The sequence below is a fragment of the Xenopus tropicalis genome, chromosome 8 (assembly GCF_000004195.4).
Source record: "Xenopus tropicalis strain Nigerian chromosome 8, UCB_Xtro_10.0, whole genome shotgun sequence".
Classification (NCBI taxonomy): Eukaryota; Metazoa; Chordata; class Amphibia; order Anura; family Pipidae; genus Xenopus; species Xenopus tropicalis.
In genome coordinates, this window is record NC_030684.2 from 88,733,467 (window position 1) to 88,752,851 (window position 19,385).

At 37.0% G+C, this 19,385-nt stretch overlaps 1 protein-coding gene across 7 annotated transcripts in view; it reads right to left on the bottom strand.

Annotated features, from left to right (window-relative positions):
- Positions 1 to 364: 364 nt before the first annotated feature.
- Positions 365 to 19,385, bottom strand: part of syne3 (spectrin repeat containing, nuclear envelope family member 3) — a 64,331-nt gene continuing 45,310 nt past the window's right edge. For 4 of the 7 annotated variants that reach the window (XM_004917083.3, XM_031890678.1, XM_004917084.3 and 1 more), the window contains 11 exons: positions 19,022 to 19,105; positions 17,587 to 17,664; positions 16,908 to 17,036; positions 16,127 to 16,192; positions 13,047 to 13,115; positions 12,296 to 12,373; positions 11,177 to 11,324; positions 10,864 to 11,004; positions 10,516 to 10,671; positions 8,610 to 8,648; positions 365 to 7,272 (listed from right to left, as the gene is read on the bottom strand). In XM_004917083.3, the coding sequence (XP_004917140.1) occupies positions 7,075 to 7,272; positions 8,610 to 8,648; positions 10,516 to 10,671; positions 10,864 to 11,004; positions 11,177 to 11,324; positions 12,296 to 12,373; positions 13,047 to 13,115; positions 16,127 to 16,192; positions 16,908 to 17,036; positions 17,587 to 17,664; positions 19,022 to 19,105 (1,186 nt within the window). In that variant the 3' untranslated portion in view covers positions 365 to 7,074. The remainder of the gene's footprint in view (positions 7,273 to 8,609; positions 8,649 to 10,515; positions 10,672 to 10,863; positions 11,005 to 11,176; positions 11,325 to 12,295; positions 12,374 to 13,046; positions 13,116 to 16,126; positions 16,193 to 16,907; positions 17,037 to 17,586; positions 17,665 to 19,021; positions 19,106 to 19,385) is intronic. The other 3 variants (XM_031890681.1, XM_031890680.1, XM_031890679.1) reach the window with 3 other exon arrangements.

The window sequence follows — 19,385 nt, forward strand, 5'->3', positions numbered from 1 at the left end:
TCTGGATCACACCCTATATGTGGATCTCCTATTTCCAATGTTTTGCTGAGAACGTGTTGGTGCCCTGTGCAGGAGACACAGGGTCATTTTTTGTGAAACTAAATTTTATTTTTTTTTAGAATCACATTTAAGCAGTCCTGCAATACAATGAAACCCAAGAAAGCCTAAGGTAGGGTTCTGGCAGCCAAAAGCCATAGAGGAGTCCATGCAGTTAATTCTGTCTAGCTCTCCAGAGCTGTCACTTTATAAAAAGTCATAAAACTGTTGTATTTCTGCAGCAGGTGCACAAATCATTAAAACACCATAATGAGCAATCACAGAATGGGAGTTAGTGAAAATAATGAGACGGCTCCTTATAAACACATGCTGGAAAACCCCAATCGCAAAGTGATTTTATTGCAAATACACACATACATAAAATATAGAAAAAGTTTTGGAAACTGCACACAGATGACCGTCACAGTAAGAATATGAATTACACATCATTTAAAAATTTTTTTTTAAAATATACACAGGAAGAACACACACACAAGGGAAGCATGCAACGGCTCCTAGTATGCCTGTTACACACACAACCCTTCATTTGGTCAACAGAAATTGTGTCCCGAATGAACAAATACTGGAACTGGATTTGTACAATACTAGTTAAGAGTCCAAGGGAGTGAAATTCTAAATGGAAACATAGTTGTATATTATGCTTTTCACATACTGAACCTTTCAATGTGTCATTCTCTTACAGGTTCCTTCCACTGGGAGTTTTTACTTAGCAGCAGCTGGAGGGCTGCCGGTTACACATAGGATTACTTGCTCACACCAATACATAATAGAAAGAAACAACATATCCAAAGCTTAGAAAGAATAGCCAACATGCTTCTAATACTGATATTGATCTGACTTCACTTCAGATTTGGCTTTCATTTGTCAGCATGGGAAATTCTACAAGTCAAATTAACCTGAGGTGATTGCCACAGAGGCTATACCGCATACCCAGCAGGTATTTTAAAGTTGGGCATACATGAAAAGATCTCATCCCTAAATAAGCTTATTTTGCACAATTTGGCCACTTAAGTTGTAGACCAAATTGGGTTAATCTGAGTATTTAGCCCATAGGCAACAATCAGAACATATACGAGGCCTGTGCACAATGTGCAGACCTCCGCTTCTGACAAGATGTTCCAGCCTGCAGGATTACTATCTTGCAAAGGGATACATCTGGGCCCATACATAGGCTAATAGACTGCCAAGTGGGCAGCTTGTGTCTGTCTATTGGTGCTTTAAGGAAGCTTAGGATCTGATGATGAGATATTGTTTTACTCTGAATGTTAAAATAAAAACCAAAATTGTAGAACAAACTTATTTTGACAGATGTGCGTCTTTTCTACTTAGTTGTGCTGAGCCGCCACCTTAAACCTGCTATCTTTCTGCCCTGCCAAAATATTATTACCTTTCCCTAACATGTTTTCATTTTCCTAATGAATGTTCCCAATCAGCTTGGGAGATTGCCCTGACAGTTTATTAACGACCTTGGCATGAATTTGAAATCAGGTGCATTCCCGTGCATTTAATTCCTCTGCACACATGGTAATGCAATAGCACATATTAGGCATTAATCTTACACTTAGTTACCGAGTATCCAATATGGTAAAACAGTTCCGAGAATATTTTTTAAAAGTCTAAAAAAAGTCAAGCACTTCTTAAATGAAAAAAGTCTATTCCGTGGTCTTTCTGCCTCATTTATGTACATTTCCATCGTTATTTTGCTAGATTTATAGCAAGGTTGTACAGAAGGTTTTAGAAAGATCTTAGCTGCGAATTAAATGTTAAGAGGTAGGTTCCAGTGGGAGAGGTGTGTTTGTAATTTAAACGATACCTGCAGTATAACAGAAAGGCACAATGTGGAAGCACCCATTTTTAACACATGACCTTACTTAAGGAAATCATTTTCTATAATTCCTGAGAAACTCAGTCAGCGATGTGGGTTTTGACTTGGCTGCATTTTCCAAGTTGCTGAAATATGGCTTGCTAAGTTGATATGTACAATCTACGAGTGCAGGGAAAGGCCATGGAAGACAGAGCGCGTGTTTAATTTATGAATTTTGCATATGAGGCAGTCTCCAATTCCCTTCCTCACCATCTTACACAAAAAGATGGGAGCCTGCTCTTTAATGAACACAAACAGAACTGACATTAAATGCTGATTATTAATATTTCATTCACCCAGATGTTGTAGGGAAAACCTCATACAGGATATCAGAGTCATTCTGATTACAGATGGGAATCGCGGTAACCAAGCATTTATGTAGTCATTAGCCATAAACCAAAAGACTTTTAAGGTTTATGTTCTGTTTATTGATGGAAACCAATGGATATAAAACACAAATGTCTATTTAATGTGAGATGCATAGAAGACAAGTAGTGCAGATCTAAAGGTTTGGCAGAGTACAAGCCCACTTCACTTGCTCAACAGGGTGTTTATATGGGAAAATGCATGAACGCCAGGAAATAATTATTGGAATATAAAATCCCTTGATGAAATATACTTGGCAATATTCATTACTTTGGTTCGAGGAAAACTGCTGGACAATGAAGAGGTTAAAAATCTTATATCCCTTAATGTTATTAGCAAAACATAAGCTAGAGCAATGCATTCCCATTTGAGACAAATGTATGGATTGCCAATGCAGAACCAGCTGGCCGAGATAACATGCTGGCAGATTTCTGAAGCTACCTGATTGTTACAAGGAAAACTGCTAAATGATCCATACACTAATACTGTGCTTTGGCAGAACATTTCCCGCTGTGTCCCCCAGCTACTGTTATCTGCCTATCTGACACTCTATCTACATACACCACTCTCCTCATTATGAGTTTCATAACCACATACGTCCTCATGTGAACCCCTCCCCCCTAAAGACTTTTAACCCTATGTCTAGATGAAACAGTTATTCAATAATATAAAGCATATAATGTATCATACACATTACGTGGCCAAAACTATACAAATATTCCATCCAAAATTACATATTCGTAGTTGGAACCCACAATTCTAAATTCTAAATTGGGTCTGGAAGCAAATTTAGCAACAAATGTTTTGTCTGGAGCAAGTTTCATGGGCAATCTGGCCAGACTCACCATACACATGCCAAGGTGTCTGCTGGAGGGGTGGATGAATCCCACTACACCAACCGCCAGGGTTTCATATGTGTTTGCCAAATACCAGAACACTGCCTGCCCACTGACGGTTACATTTGTACCACACCAGAAGGGGGAATAGACACACATCTCTTTCATCACACCATACCAATGCCAGTCTATGCATATTCTGGTTTCCCTAAACATAGCCTCAACCTTAAACCTGAAATATTCTGCCTGCCCTGTGATAATCACTGTCTGCGATTACAATTTGCCTGGAGTTGGAGTACTCTTGACAGACCCTTTACTGTTATAAATGGCTGGTGTTCATAGTGAGGTTTGATCTGCAACCTTCAACTATGAGGCCTAAACAATCTCACCTTTCAGCCTCACTACTGCTCTTGTGGTTTCAGGAAGGCAAATTGCATCAATAATATTCAAACTAGTGGTAAGCCTTCATGAAGAGTAACATACATCTGTAACAAAACAGCCAACTTCAAATCAAAATCCTTAGCATCAGAATAATATTTTGGATAGGTAGGTCTCCAGGTACCTATAGTAATATGTACCTGAAGATCTAGTCTAGCACCAGTAGCACTGTATCAATTATTTCCAATAAATTTGTTCTAAACAGGGCAATTAGTATTTTTTGGGGTGCAAAGCATCCATCTATTAATCTATGTGTGTTCCCAGGCAATTTTTGTGCTGTCCCCTCAAAGATAAATATCTTATCCCACAGTCTTACCGGTGTTATTAAACAACAATTCACATAAATCCACTACATGCCAATTGCAGTAGGCTATGGTGAATAAAAACATATATGTTGAACATACTTTCTACACCAATAACAATTAGAATTGTTCTGCATTGGAATACAAATCTATAATGTCTTCCACCAGAACAGGGGTTTAAGAGCTAGTAATATTTTATTTACGTGTTTTTAATGTTTGCCCAGCATGTGCATGTGCAAATTAAATATTTTTGGCAAGAACAGTTCTATTGTATATGAAAACAAGGTTTTCATTCTGTAGGTGTGTAGAAAGAAAGGAATCACATCTTGACTAGTGTTATCTGCTAGGAAATTGCGGGTTCTACAGAAATTAAATACAAGTAACAAGGTAAATTTGACAACCCTACTGCAACCTGAATAAAACTCCTTATTTATATAATGCTTAGATGTTTTAAAGTAAACACACAGGGGCTGCTTTATGACCTTAGGTACTTAATTGCATCAGTGCAGTTACCCAAAGCAACAATTCAAATCTTTACTTGGAAATAAAATCAGCAATCAGGAAAAGCAGTAAATATATACATATGTATTTTCCTTCTACTTCTGGTCATATTTGCAATTATATAAATGACTAGGGCTGCTATATGACTTGCTCCTATTATATACTTGTCATAAATAAAAGGCGCCTTTTCTGTTCATGTATATGGATAATAATTCAGACAAGATAATTAATGAACCAACTGTATCACAAGTTTGAATGCAACTTAAAAATACAGTATATGCATCCTCTACTTAATCCCCCCCCCTTTTAATAAGGATAAACATTTAATGTACACATTAAAAAGGAACATATTCATTTATTTAAAGGCAATTAATTATCAGATTTTCCCTTTCGTTTAGAAATGTGCTGGATATTTTATCTATCTGAATACCATGTCTTTCTAAGCTAAAGAAGCATTGCATTTATTATACTTACTTTTTATGTCTAAATGCTGCAAATTAGGCTTTAGCATTCCCTTAAACTTCATGTGGGTGTATGGACACTGACACCTATTGAACAATATGGGAAATTTATTAAAGAGGAATTACCACCACTGCTGCTCAGTACAGAGTAAAAGGCAATGTGTGGTACTGGCCCAAGCCACTCATGGTATGCTCTATAATTCATATAGAAGTATAGGGGGGGTAAAGATTCCCACAATATAAACACCTTTCCCTCTCTTTGTTTCACATACTCATCTCTCTTCTTCTACTTAACTGTGTGGAACAATTTTTCTTTCCTTCTGATCAGTCTGTATGCAAGGAGCATCTGTTACACAGTTGTCTAATGCCAATGTTCTTGACATTGTATTGCCTGCTCTGCACAAGTTTGACAGGACATATCTATTCCCTACGACCATAAATAAGGAGTGATAAGCTAAAATGGCATGTTAACCATAAATTTCACTTTCACAGATTTGTTCTTATCTTTGTTAACTTGTTCTCTACCAAGCAAACACTAAACCTAGGTTCTCCAGTCACTATTGAACTTCACCTCCCAGAATTTCTTGCCAATTACCAAAGATTGTTGTCTGGGGATTTTGCAAGTTGTATTTCAGTTATAACTAGAAAGCCACATACTGACTGTTTTCAACCATATAAAACATTAACCTCCATCTTCATTATTGCCCCTACATTCCCTTTGAATCAAATTATTAAGTCTTCCATAATATGTACCACAGTGTCCATAACATAAAATAAAGAGACTGCAGCCATAGTGTCTGGGAAATCACCTAAAATAAAGATGGACCTTCCTGGGAAAGTTAAAATCCTAGCAAATGATAGAAAAACAAGAAACGTGGTTGGTAATCTGGTGTAAATAGCATGACATTGATGTCATCTCTAGCCCAGGTCGCTCTGGGGCAAGATTGCAGCTTTGAGGGAATAACTGCCGCTTCTAATTAAATTTCCAGGATGTGTCACCAAGGTCTTTTTTCCAGTAGTTGCTCATGTTTCATAAAATAATAAAGTCAAGCTATTCTCCATGCCTTGTAGCAGTTACTCAGCTTTCAAACATCGGCAAATGCACCCTGCTTTTATCTCGCACAATGCCAGCAATCCCAGGAAACAACATCATACGCAGATTTTTTTTTTTACTAACTGCTAAAGCTGGTAATAATTGAGTAATGCTGACATTAAGCAACACCTTTTTTGTTTGGGTTCATTATTTCTAGCAAGTTATAAAACTGTCTCGCAAATCAGAACTATAGTATTTAAAGGCACACACCCTACAGTACAAGTTTCTCTATGGCATGTGCTGTTCCCAAGCTGACCATTGGTAGCAGGTCTACCTAGAACCAACCTCTTTATACTAGGCAGGAGGGTGTAATTTAACCTTCATCTTCCTCCATTAATACTTTGCTACCTAAGGTACAGTTAGAGTTATGAAGTCCTGTAGCCATTTGTAGTAAATAAAACTTTTATAACAGATATTTCTCGAAATAAAACATTTTGCAAATGAGCAGGTGATTGTATTTGCATTAAAAAATCTATCATGGCTCAATGTCATTAATGAATATATTAACATGCAATACTGTAATGAAGTAACCAGACTGCATTTATGATTGTGGGTGATTCATAGTCTTAGTTTCTTTGGTTATGCCTTACTGCAATACTTTGACATCACATCATTTCCAAATTATTTTGTCTCTTGAACCTCATTTGTTCCTAGCCAGTTTCACAGAGGAAATCTTGCTACCCAGTGAATTCTTTTAACTACAACTATGACCTGTTATCAAGGTAGTGAAGCATTCTTTCCTATCCTAGACCCCCCACCGCCAACACTGATTGAGGAATGTATCCTGACCAAATATAAACTAACCAACAATTTCTTTATCCACACTTCACATGCAATCATCTATGGCTGTCAATAACTAAAGCAAGTTACAAATATGTTTTCAAAAAGGCATATGTTGCCTACAGTACATACAATTATAAATATTGAAAAAGTGTATAAAATATGCCACTGTATTTTCTTATATACAAAACTGCTATATACAGGGTTAACAGATTAAACCCCTCACAGATTATGTGGCCTGCAATATCTGTTAAAGCAGTAAAGGGTTTAATAATTATGTAAGCCTTTGCTGAGAGATTTATATACAAGACACAGCTGCCGTAGAATAGTGGAGGGTGAGAATGTTTACAGTACACATTTGACCCATACAGTCTGATTAAGTTGGAGGAGGTTTTTCGTATTTTAGCATCAGGTTGAAGGAGCGGGCAAAGTTGTTGGAAAGGGCGCAGTTTTGGCTCTCCTGCATCAGAAGAATAAGCAATGCCAAGAGGAGAAGTAATAGAAGGAGTAACTGGAGTGGAAGTGCGGCACAGCACACACGGTGCAGGAAGGAGCACAGTCCCCCAGATGACTTCTGTAACAATGAGAACAAGAGCACAATTAGCACAATACAGAAGACTCACTAATACACAGCTACAAATCTTATAGCAAAAAATGAAATGATGGTTGGACTATTTTCTTACAAGGTGCAAATATGAGTACTGAATAACCAAAAGAAAATTATTATTGTGTTAACCCCACTGCTTTTAAAGAGACATAAGGAGTCATGTGCTAAACTGTGCCCCCTAGTGCACATCTAACAAGCACTTTACCCCGGGGAATGCTGCAGATTCTGCCACAAGGAGAAGACCACAGTGTCTGAATGATATGCAAGTTAGGGCACGTAAGGGAGTACATTTACCTGCAATGTATTCGTAAGGGAAAGCAGCAACACAGTGGGCCAAAGAGCAAAATAATGGCTGTTTGCTGCCTTTTTGCACTCTGCACACTGCATTCTGTAATGTAAATGACTCCAACAGTAGTAGATGTCTGATATGCTAGTCTTGCCCCTTACACGGTGGGCACAACAAACATGACATTCACAGTAGGAAACAACCCTTTAGGGCAATGGCACACATATCGCTTTGTCACCCGTGACTGAATTTATGCCAAGAAGGCACTTTCAGTGATCACAACAGATCACTGCATGTACAGTGTTTTACATGCAGCAATCCTCACTCTTCCAGATTAAAAGTATTTTAGGATCTTTGTTGCTGGTGGGCACGGCAAATACCCGCGGGCTACAAAGCACTTTGTGCGTCATTCTCTTTAGGCTTCACAGAAGTAGAGAAAGTATAGAAAGAAGGGGTGTGAACATTATAGGCACAAGATGGCACATCAGTTTTTTGCATTGCACATCTTGGGCCCCCCTTCATGAACCCTTATTAGTTTGATTATACTCTCTAAAACTATACTTAAAAACAGATTACTATGTTTTAAGTTAATAATGCAGACTTAGATGTGGTAAAAGTATACAAACTTCTAACTAAAGTTTAAAAATGAATATATGTATTTCATCACAGTTAATTTTGATGTAGCTTTTAAGCTTCTTATTTTAACTTGTAATTACCTATAATAAATGTTATTACTGATCACATGTAAGCAGACACCCTAAGCTAAGCAATCACTAAAGAACAGAAACCAGTTTTATAGACTTACAGAGGCTGAGAGGGTACACATAATATGTACATGTAACACTGTTTAGCCTTTAAAGGAAAAGTTTTGTAGGATCACTAAGATATTAACATTATCCTAATTTGCTGTCAAAAGTGGAGTATTCCATGTTCATTCTGCTATGTTCAAAGGTAAAAAACACACACTCAACTAAAATGCTGACAATGCCCTGTATTGTGCTATTAAATCTAATTGTACCTTTGTTATTCCTCTTAGCTCTTCAGATGTATTTATGCCCTGAAAAAAAAATAATGTCATAAATTCAGTATAACCTAACATTCAAGTAAATGTAAATGATACATGTATTCCACTTCTTTAGTTACACACTACACATGCATATTACTGTTAAGATTACAAAATGTAGTTAAGAGTGCAAAAATGGATGCAGAAATGTGCCCAATAAATTGCCAATAAAAATTGCCTAGACATACTCCTTAATACTTTCATCAGAATGCTATCACTTTACTTTGTTAGGTCCAAGGTTTTAAGAATAGGGTGCATAGATGCAAGAGAGTCCATTATATGGAATTCTTGGTAAATAACAGTGCAGGACTTTCTGTAATACAGGTTTGGGACCCATTATCCAGAATGCTCAGGACCTGGGGTTTTCCAGATAAGGGATCTTTCTGTAAAGATTGCTAAAAACATTATTAAACCCAATAGGATTGTTTTGCCTCCAATAAGGATTAATTATATCTTAGTTCGAATCAAGTACAAGGTACTGTTTTATAATTACAGAGAAAAAGGAAATAATTTTTAAAAATGTGAATTATTTCATTAAAATGGAATCTATGGGAGATGGCCTTTCCGTAATTTGGAACTTTCTGGATAATGGGTTTCCGGATAAGGGGTCCGATTCCTGTACCACCTAATGACAGAATAATCAATGTTAAAAATCAACTGGGAATAAATTTGCAGTAATGATATACTGAAACATGACTGTTGAAAATAACTTAAATCAGGCCATCTAAAACCCATCTCGATGGCACAGAGGTCAATGGGAAATCTGCTTTTTTGTGACATTTTGTGACTTTTCATAAATATGCACAAAATTGCAGTTAAAGTTGCTATTATGCACAACTGTGTGGTTTCTAATGTCTCCCTTAGTAAAAAAAAAAAAACCCATATGATTCATTTAAGGAAGAGAAAAGCCAAAGACAACAGCCTGAAGGACAGTAAAGTTATGTAGAAAACAAATACCCAACTGGGCGGTTATATGGCTTTCACATATTAAACCTACAATGCAACCCATCATCATTGCTATCTAATAAAAATAACAACCAGTTAGGTCATCCTCACAGGCAAAACAGGAAAAACCACTTGTGATTGTGAATCAGGGATGTGTTTCAGGGGTAAGACAGAAAGCAAGCTGTTATTCTCTCCAAAGCCTGCTGCTGTGCCAGTGGGAGGAACACTGCACACAACAGTGCAGACTGTTTTCCAATTATATTCTTTGTTATGTATGGAACACATCGTTTGTTTGTGTATACTGACACCTATAGAGCTTTTTGCTTTCTTAGACTAGAGTGGCACATTGGTTTTACTTCTTATTATATCTAACTGCCAAGTAGCACAAAATGATGGCCAGAATTGAAAAACAGTGATCATATTAAATGGAAAGAAAACACTTAGTTGCTTTTAGCTGAATTCCCATGTTTACTATGTATATAATGTTTCTGTAATGACACAAACAAGAATTTCCTCTATAGTTCAAAAAAATCTCTCACAGGTCTCTCCCGATGCTCCAATAAAAATATTGTTTTAAAAGTTTTGGTTATCCAGGTTAGAGAACTTGGATACTGTATATTTTATTGTTATCTAGTGTAAATTTCCAGTATTTGTTTTTTTAAGATTTTTTTTCCTTTCACAATTCAGTGCTACTTTGTCTCATCATCGTGTAATAGATTCAGCGCAATAAGTAGTGTGGATTACAAAAGAAAATCAATTCTCAATCTTCCAAAAGACTGTATTCTTGTATCAGTGTCTCTTTAAAATGTATGTGCCATATCATTAGTCAGCTATATATTAGCTATGTTGTCTTTTTTTTTCCTCTAATAATCCATTAAAACTACTTTGGAAATGAAATAAACCATAAGCCTCTTACCGATGAGCTTCCAGCATCTCTTAATTTGGATTTATAAAGCATCCATTGGTAGCGCAGGTCTTCCAGCCTTAAATTATCAGTAACTGTCATGTCTGGCATTGAAACAAGCAAAGATTCAAACAGGCGCTGACCCCGGGGTACTTGCAACTGTAATCTCTGAGAAGGAAAAACATATTTTGGGAATGACAAAAACATCTCTAAATCAGTTTGGTCAGTGTAGATGAGTAATCTCATAATACTTTGCAGCTAAAATACATGCATATTGAAGGAGTAAGGGTAGGCCACAGCCCTGGGCGAATCCCACTTTAAAAGACAAGGATAAAGGCTGTGTGTAACTTTTCCCCTTACCTGCAGTTTACTGAGCCTGGATTTCATTTCCTCGCTGCTAGATGCTTTTGTGCTACAGATTTTGTTTAGTTTGGAATTCTCTTCCTGCAACCACAGCTCAAATTCCTTCAGCAGATTCATGTGACCATCACCTTTCTCTGTCTGCAAAAAGTAAATAAAAATTCTAAGTTAAATTTGGAGAAAATACCTCTCTTCATCTGTAAGCAGTGTGGAGTTTATGCTATATTGGCTTTAAATGCACTTTGCTGATACATACAGAGTAAGGCACAACTTTTCTAGGTAATTTGTTGCAAATGAAGCTTTTGGTATTTACCTTTGTCTCTTCTTTACTTTGCACATAAGACGAATCCACAAAATCCACAGATTCTGCCAGGCTGACACCTTTCTTATTTCTTCTCCTAGAAACCATATTGTACTGAGAATCTGGTTTCACTGGGTTCTTCAGGTTGTCTGCCAGGGATCTTAAAAATGCAACAAAAAGTAACATAAATATATCCATTAACAGAATAATGTAACAGGTTGCATATTCTAAAGCCATTATATCAAATTAATGATACAAATTATAACAATGACTAAAGGTGGCCATATGTTGACTGACACTCTTCAGCATCTGACTACCATACGTATACCATATGAGTGGCTACCTACCCATTGTTAATTTAGGCCAACTGCCTAAATCAAAACTGCAGGAAGTGAAAAAGCGTTGTTGCTCCTCTTTGCATAATAATCTGCCAATACACTCACTAACATCACTTAGTGGGTCTTGCTTATATAAAAGTGCACTGTGCATCTTTACTAATCCAGGAGAGTAAAAACATATCGGCTGTCTTGGATAATTCTGAACTACAGCAAGGTTACTGTTTGAATAGTTTCAGATTAGTATCAGATTAAAGAATATATCTATAAGAAGCAACAGTCACACCACATGGCCCATCCTATACCCACCAACACAGTACTGTATTTTAATAATATCGTCATGTTTCAAAATGCAAAGAAAATTTAATGTCATCTGCTAGTAGGCCCCAAACTGGAATAAGAAGGAAGAGGGAAAGTTTGCATTGGCAGTGCAGGGTTTTGTTAAATTCGTGAATAGAGATCTTAAGCATAATTCTCTATATTGTTGCCTGTTTTTTTGCACTATACCACATTATATTTATATATTCTATCCTTGAGCCCTGGTAAGTATTTTCTTGCTTTCTGATACAGGAAGTGAACAAGACTGAAAATTGAACCGGTGCTTGCAAATGTCCTGCTTATTGATAGTAAGAGCTACACCCCTGAACCATATGTAAGATAAAATAGATACCCCCAGTGCATAAACTGTTTAATTGCATTTGAAATAACAGGCTTAACTCTATAGCATGGACTTGCAGCTAGCAGTGTTTGTAGTTATCTCAGCAAACCTGATTGTGACTGCAGGAGATGCACTCACCCAGTAGTTATCGTCAAAGAGCTTGAACTCTCTCCAAACTCTTCTGGTGTGCTCACTAAATAATTTTCTTCTATACTTCTGTAATTCAAAATAAATAACAGAATAAAAACAATTTCTAAACAGATACAACAACAATAGATCAATACATGTAATAACATGATACAATGCACAGTGCAGTTAGGAAACAGAGACAAGAACATTGGATTCTCCTGGACAACTGGTTTATTCTTGGTGATATCCGACTATCATGTGATCTGACTAATATGTTCAGTGGGCTGTTACAGAATACAGTTCTGATAAATAACAGAAAAGCTGTGTTTTATTGATATGCAATTGATTTTGCTATGGGTATTGTATATGAATACCCCCACTCATACATACATTGAATATTAGCTGCTATTGCAATTTTAGGAAAATGAAGAGTTTGTAATATATTTGTCACAAATAATATTATTGGTCTGTTGGATATTATTGGTCTGTTTAAAGTTTAATGTCAATCTAAAGCACCACTATATCTTTTAATGCGCCACCACATCTTTATTTTTTTTCCAGTAATTTTTGTTATATATATGTCGGTCTCTCTTGTGCTATAATAGCATTACAAAAAAATCAGAAAGGGGTGTGGCCCAGCAGCACAAGGCCATGGACTAAAGGGGAGCCGTCAGAAATTTTTAAGCCATATTTTTCTGCAGCCCTCTGTACCAAAACTCAGCCTAACAGGGCAGTTGGTTATTGCATGAGATATACTAACCCAGTATAAGTTCTTGAACTTTCCCCAGCCTCTGTTGAAGGGATAAGTGGATCAGCAACTTGAAGAACACTGGAAATGAATAAATACAACACTTCAGTTGGCCATTTCATAAAATATTTTTACTGTTATACAATATTTATTATTTATCAAGGGATAAATAAAGAATTACAACATTCCTTTTTAACTATCCTTTCAGTAGATGTGTGGGATTGAAAATGTCATAGAGATTCCCTATAGACCACACAGAGTAACTTGTAAAAATGAAATTGTTGTGGCTGGTAATTTTGGAAACATCTTTCAGGTTGTTTCCTGCTTCCAGGTCAGGTTTCTAGGATAGAAAGCTTAAAAAGCCTGTACATGGGTGACATATATTTTTATCTTTGGTGCCATAAATACAACCCAGATTCCAAAAAAGTTGGGACACTAAACAAATTGTGAATAAAAACTGAACGCAATGACGTGGAGGTGCCAACTTCTAATATTTTATTCAGAATAGAACATAAATCACGGAACAAAAGTTTAAACTGAGAAAATGTACCATTTTAAGGGAAAAATATGTTGATTCAGAATTTCATGGTGTCAACAAATCCCAAAAAAGTTGGGACAAGGCCATTTTCACCACTGTGTGGCATCTCCCCTTCTTTTTACAACACTCAACAGACGTCTGGGGACCGAGGAGACCAGTTTCTCAAGTTTAGGAATAGGAATGCTCTCCCATTCTTGTCTAATACAGGCCTCTAACTGTTCAATCGTCTTGGGCCTTCTTTGTCGCACCTTCCTCTTTATGATGCGCCAAATGTTCTCTATAGGTGAAAGATCTGGACTGCAGACTGGCCATTTCAGTACCCGGATCCTTCTCCTACGCAGCCATGATGTTGTGACTGATGCAGAATGTGGTCTGGCATTATCTTGTTGAAAAATGCAGGGTCTTCCCTGAAAGAGATGACGTCTGGATGGGAGCATATGTTGTTCTAGAACCTGAATATATTTTTCTGCATTGATGCTGCCTTTCCAGACATGCAAGCTGCCCATGCCACACACACTCATGCAACCCCATACCATCAGAGATGCAGGCTTCTGAACTGAGCGCTGATAACAACTTGGGTTGTCCTTGTCCTCTTTGGTCCGGATGACATGGCATCCCAGATTTCCAAAAAGAACTTCGAATCGTGACTCGTCTGACCACACTCCATTTTAAATGATCCCTGGCCCAGTGAAAATGCCTGAGCTTGTGGATCTTGCTTAGAAATGGCTTCTTCTTTGCACTGTAGAGTTTCAGCTGGCAACGGCGGATGGCACGGTGGATTGTGTTCACTGACAATGGTTTCTGGAAGTATTCCTGAGCCCATTCTGTGATTTCCTTTACAGTACCATTCCTGTTTGTGGTGCAGTGTCGTTTAAGGGCCCGGAGATCACGGGCATCCAGTATGGTTTTACGGCCTTGACCCTTACGCACAGAGATTGTTCAAGATTCTCTGAATCTTCGGATGATGTTATGCACAGTTGATGATGATAGACGCAAAATCTTTGCAATTTTTCGCTGGGTAACACCTTTCTGATATTGCTCCACTATCTTTCTGCGCAACATTGTGGGAATTGGATGATCCTCTACCCATCTTGGCTTCTGAGAGACACTGTCACTCTGAGAAGCTCTTTTTATACCCAATCATGTTGCCAATTGACCTAATTAGTGTTATTTGGTCTTCCAGCTCTTCGTTATGCTCAAATTTACTTTTTCCAGCCTCTTATTGCTACTTGTTGACACCATGAAATTCTGAATCAACATATTTTTCCCTTAAAATGGTACATTTTCTCAGTTTAAACTTTTGTTCCGTGATTTATGTTCTATTCTGAATAAAATATTACAAGTTGGCACCTCCACATCATTGCGTTCAGTTTTTATTCACAATTTGTTTAGTGTCCCAACTTTTTTGGAATCCGGTTTGTACATAAATCTGGCAGCCAAGACAATGCAGAAAGCAAAACAGCTGCTTGCTGTTTGGGGTTCACTAACCCAGATGCATGTTTGTTCCCCAGAAGTATTTGACCATAAAAGAGATATTGTCAGTGTTATGATAACAGATTATCATATACAGAGACACAGTGTACAGTGAAGTCCCCCATAGAGATTGATCACATTTAAATCTGTATTTTTAATTAAGTGGCAAAAATAATATTACTGAAATGACATGAGCTATAATTTGTCTAAATAAAATTAAAGAAAATAATACTGCTTCTCTAGAGGACCTCACTGCCACTCAATAGTGTAAAATAGATGTATGCCTGAATACAGGCAGTGGCATATCAATGACACTTAACAGGCATATAACTTCTTTCTCCTATGTCTCTGACTACATGGAAATTCATCTCAGTATATTTAGTTTATTGTACTGTTTGTCTCCCCTGTTTCTACTTTTCTTTATTGTAAAAGTACAGCACTGTATGTACAAGTAGTTCTATGCAAACAAAGTTATACATGCATAGATTCAAAATTCAGTCAGTCAAATGGTGGGTTTACACTGGCAAATCCTATATGTTATTTGACTAAAGCTGGATATACACTGATAGAGCCTCTCATTTGGCAAGGTCATCAATCGAATGGTGTTTTTTTAACCTGTATCTTTGCAAACGGGAAGAAGCACACCAGTGTGTCGACAATGCCTTTAAATAATTTATTTGCAGAAATGAGCAAACAGCACAAGCTTTAGGGGTGACCCCTTCTTCAGGTGCAGGTGTTTATGTTTTTTTAACCTGCCAACTGACATCTGCCCAATTTTCAGGATTTTAGTTGGGTATGCCCATCTGCTGGCAGACTCGGACTGTCGGCAGCTTTTATTGGCCTGTATATGCCTATCTTAACAGGTTGCCATAAAAAAAGCACATTATACAGGTTCAAATAATTATATCGTTAGCTAATCTTAATATTTTCAATATTTGCATTTTGTCTCTTATTCCTGGAATTTAACCCTTAACAAATGTGAAACCAGTAGCTAGGGTTTCTAACTCTACAAAGCAACACACAGCAGAGTGTGTAAGAAGCCAAGAGCAAAACAGTTGGCTGCTGTTTGGGATTTACTAACCTGGATGCCTGCTTGTTCCCTAGAAGTGTTTGACCACTACCTGAGTTACTGCGGTCAGAGGCACTGCTGAAAATAAAAGAGACACTGTCAGACTTATGATGACAGATTATTATATACATAAACAGTGTACAGTGAACCCCTCCATAGGCCTTGAACACACTAAATTCTTGAACACACTTAATTCTGTATCTTTGATATAGTGGCAAAACATTTTTTACTGTGGGCTCACACTATTATCAGACAGATTGACAAACAGGTTGTCATAAAAAGGTTAAAATAATTAGTAGCTGTTTAGATAATTTACTGACACTACAAACCAACACACTACAAAGTATGTAAGAAACTATCTTACAGCTACAGAATTGCATTTCTACTCAGCAGCGTAGGGGCAAAGAGTGTTCAATAGACAGGGATATAAAGTCTGTCATGGCATTCTGGAGGCCCATTTATAAACACTTGGCAAACTTGCACCTGGGAAACTTGTAGAACAAAGAAATCAAACATCTGATGCAAATTTACCCAGTGTTTCTAAATGATCTCATTATCCCTACTGCAAAGCCCAGGGGCTGGGTGGAAAGATAGGGGTTCCCTGATGTAGCCAAGGTATTGTAGTTGAACCTCAATGTGTTTCCTGCAGAAGAAAGCACAATTCCAAAAGTCCAACAAAAGTAGAAGTAACATCACCATGCATTGCGCCTTACTATTACATTTGTTTATTTATAAAAAATAAAAAATAAACTATTAGGTGGGACATAAATACACATGCCTAGAAATTAATTACCAGAAATGTGCATCAAAATATATAGTTGGATGTGGGCTCTCTAACCTAGATGCTTTCGTTCTCCTTTTTTGCGGCTGACTAGTGTCTGATCTGACTGCCACATCGGGAGGCGTGGTGTCATTCAAAAGTCTAACAAATACAACAGAAAACAGGTTAATGAAAAAAAGCATTTCTTATAAAGGTATATACAGTATATGCATATAGTAAGTATGCAGTAAAATCCTTCCTCCTACTAAATTCCGCAGCTAAACTTTAGTTGCAATAAATTATCATGCTACAATTATTACAGTTTCTTACCAACTCTCACAACAGTTGCTACTTTGCTCTGAATGTTGTTGCAATTTTAGGTATGTCTCCAGGATGTCATTTAACTGATACAAAGAATACCACTTCAATATCACCCCTGATATTTTCATATAAGCATCCCTGTGATTTAGTCACAGCTAGAAAAGTGTTATAGAAGGCCACAGATTAAAACAAGTATCATGGACATGATAGCTTGTGAATAATATTCCACTAGAAATTAAGATTCCTGACTGATACCCCTTTCTTTATAGATATATGTACTCCTATATGTTTAGTATGACTTTTTTATTTTAAACAGAAACTTGCTTTAGAGTTTAAAATGTAAAGCAGAAGAGAATGTTCTTTCTACTCCCTGAGCTTAGGGAGTACTCACCCACTCTTCACAGTTCTTGGACTCATCCCAGACTCTTGTGGTGTGAAGGGTGAACAGTTTTCTGGCAGAACACTGGAACTAAAAACAAAATATTAATAGCCATCAGTACCACAGTGAATTTATAATTGCATCACTAAAGTTCAACAGTACAATGAGTTAGCTTATAGACAAATTGGGCTATGGTAGAAAAAGTGGCATGCAGAACTAAAAAATTGTAGAACAACTTTAGTATGCGTCTGGGAACTACTTTAGTGCAGGGAGGTTGTGGGCCTGCAAAAGGTAAAGGAAAGCTCCTTATCTGCCTCTGGAAACAGCATGTCTATATGCACTATCCAGCTTTAGAATATCAGTACCAACATACATTTGTTTATTTTCAGCAAAATACATGAACTCTCCTTTCACATGCTGTTCATTTCCTTACTAATGTTTGCCTGTTATATAAGCTGATGCTATAGGGCTGATTAGTACATTCTGCACTATTGCACTAGTTTTAGATCTGCCATGCACTAATAATCTATACTAATCAGCCTTGTATAATGACTTTTATATTGTATATATACAGTATATTGTGCATTGATCCCAAAGCTCAGTAACTCACAGCAGCACAGAGCATGTGCAGTGAATCAGCTGAAAAGAAGATTGGGGGCTACTAGAGGCATATTTGGAGCCATAGATATTCTCTGCTTAACGGTTATGGAGTCATTGGGCTGGTACAGGAGCCCACAACATAATGTACTTTTAATAATGTATTTCTGCACTACTTTTTTAGTTAAACTTTAGTTCTCTTTTAATGGCATGAAACTCTATGGGGCAAATGTAGTAAACATTGAATTTGGAATTCACAGGAATTACAATACCAGGAGTTCTATTTTTTTCGTTTGTACAAACTGACACATTTATCAGAGCATCTACTGTTGGAAAGTGTCAGAATGACTGCTTTTTGCAATAGGGTGTTTATTTTTTTTCTATGTTAGAGCAAAACTTCAGTGCTGAGTTCTAACACTGCGCCAAATAAAGTATTAGTACAGTAAAAAAAACAAATCCAAATACTTTGTACAAATATAGTGCAATACACAGTATGTATTCTAGATATTGTATGATATTTGTTTAGCCTGTAAATGTTTTAAGATTTATGTTTTTGGTTGTTTACAGTAGGTGAATAATATCAGACATAAATAACTATAATTATGCATCCTATTTTAATAATTGCATTTTAATAAATGCGAAGCTTCAGGGCAATGGGCCACAGAAACTCCTGCAGAAAACTTTGCTTGACTTCTGGAAAGCGACACATATGCCTTTCCCCTGGCAATTCATTTATCTCAGGGAGATAAGTCGCCTGCAGTAGCTGAGATAAACTGTGGGCAACTAATCTCCTTGTGGGCCACTGCCCTTACTGTGTAAATATTACATAAAAGCAACAGCGTCCACTAACCTGGAGGTTTGGTTTATCCTCATTGGTATTCGGCTTTTGTCTGACCACACAGTTATCCTGGATGGACTGGAGTCACCGGCCATGCTAATAAATAACATCGATAATGTGATAACGTGACTACAGCCTTTTTTTCAGATTTATCAATAATTATTATTAATCAATAATTGCTTTTTCCGGTTTGAGAAAAATGGTGACAAAAAACACGAATGCGTATATATGTGCAAGTATTACCTCAAATACTTGGGATTTTTTTAAAGGATAAAAAAAGTGAAAAGTTGCCAGAAAAAAAGCCGGCAAGCATTTTTTTTCCAGTTTATTAAAACAGTCAAGATTTTCAGCCTTAATGCAAATGAATGGACCAATG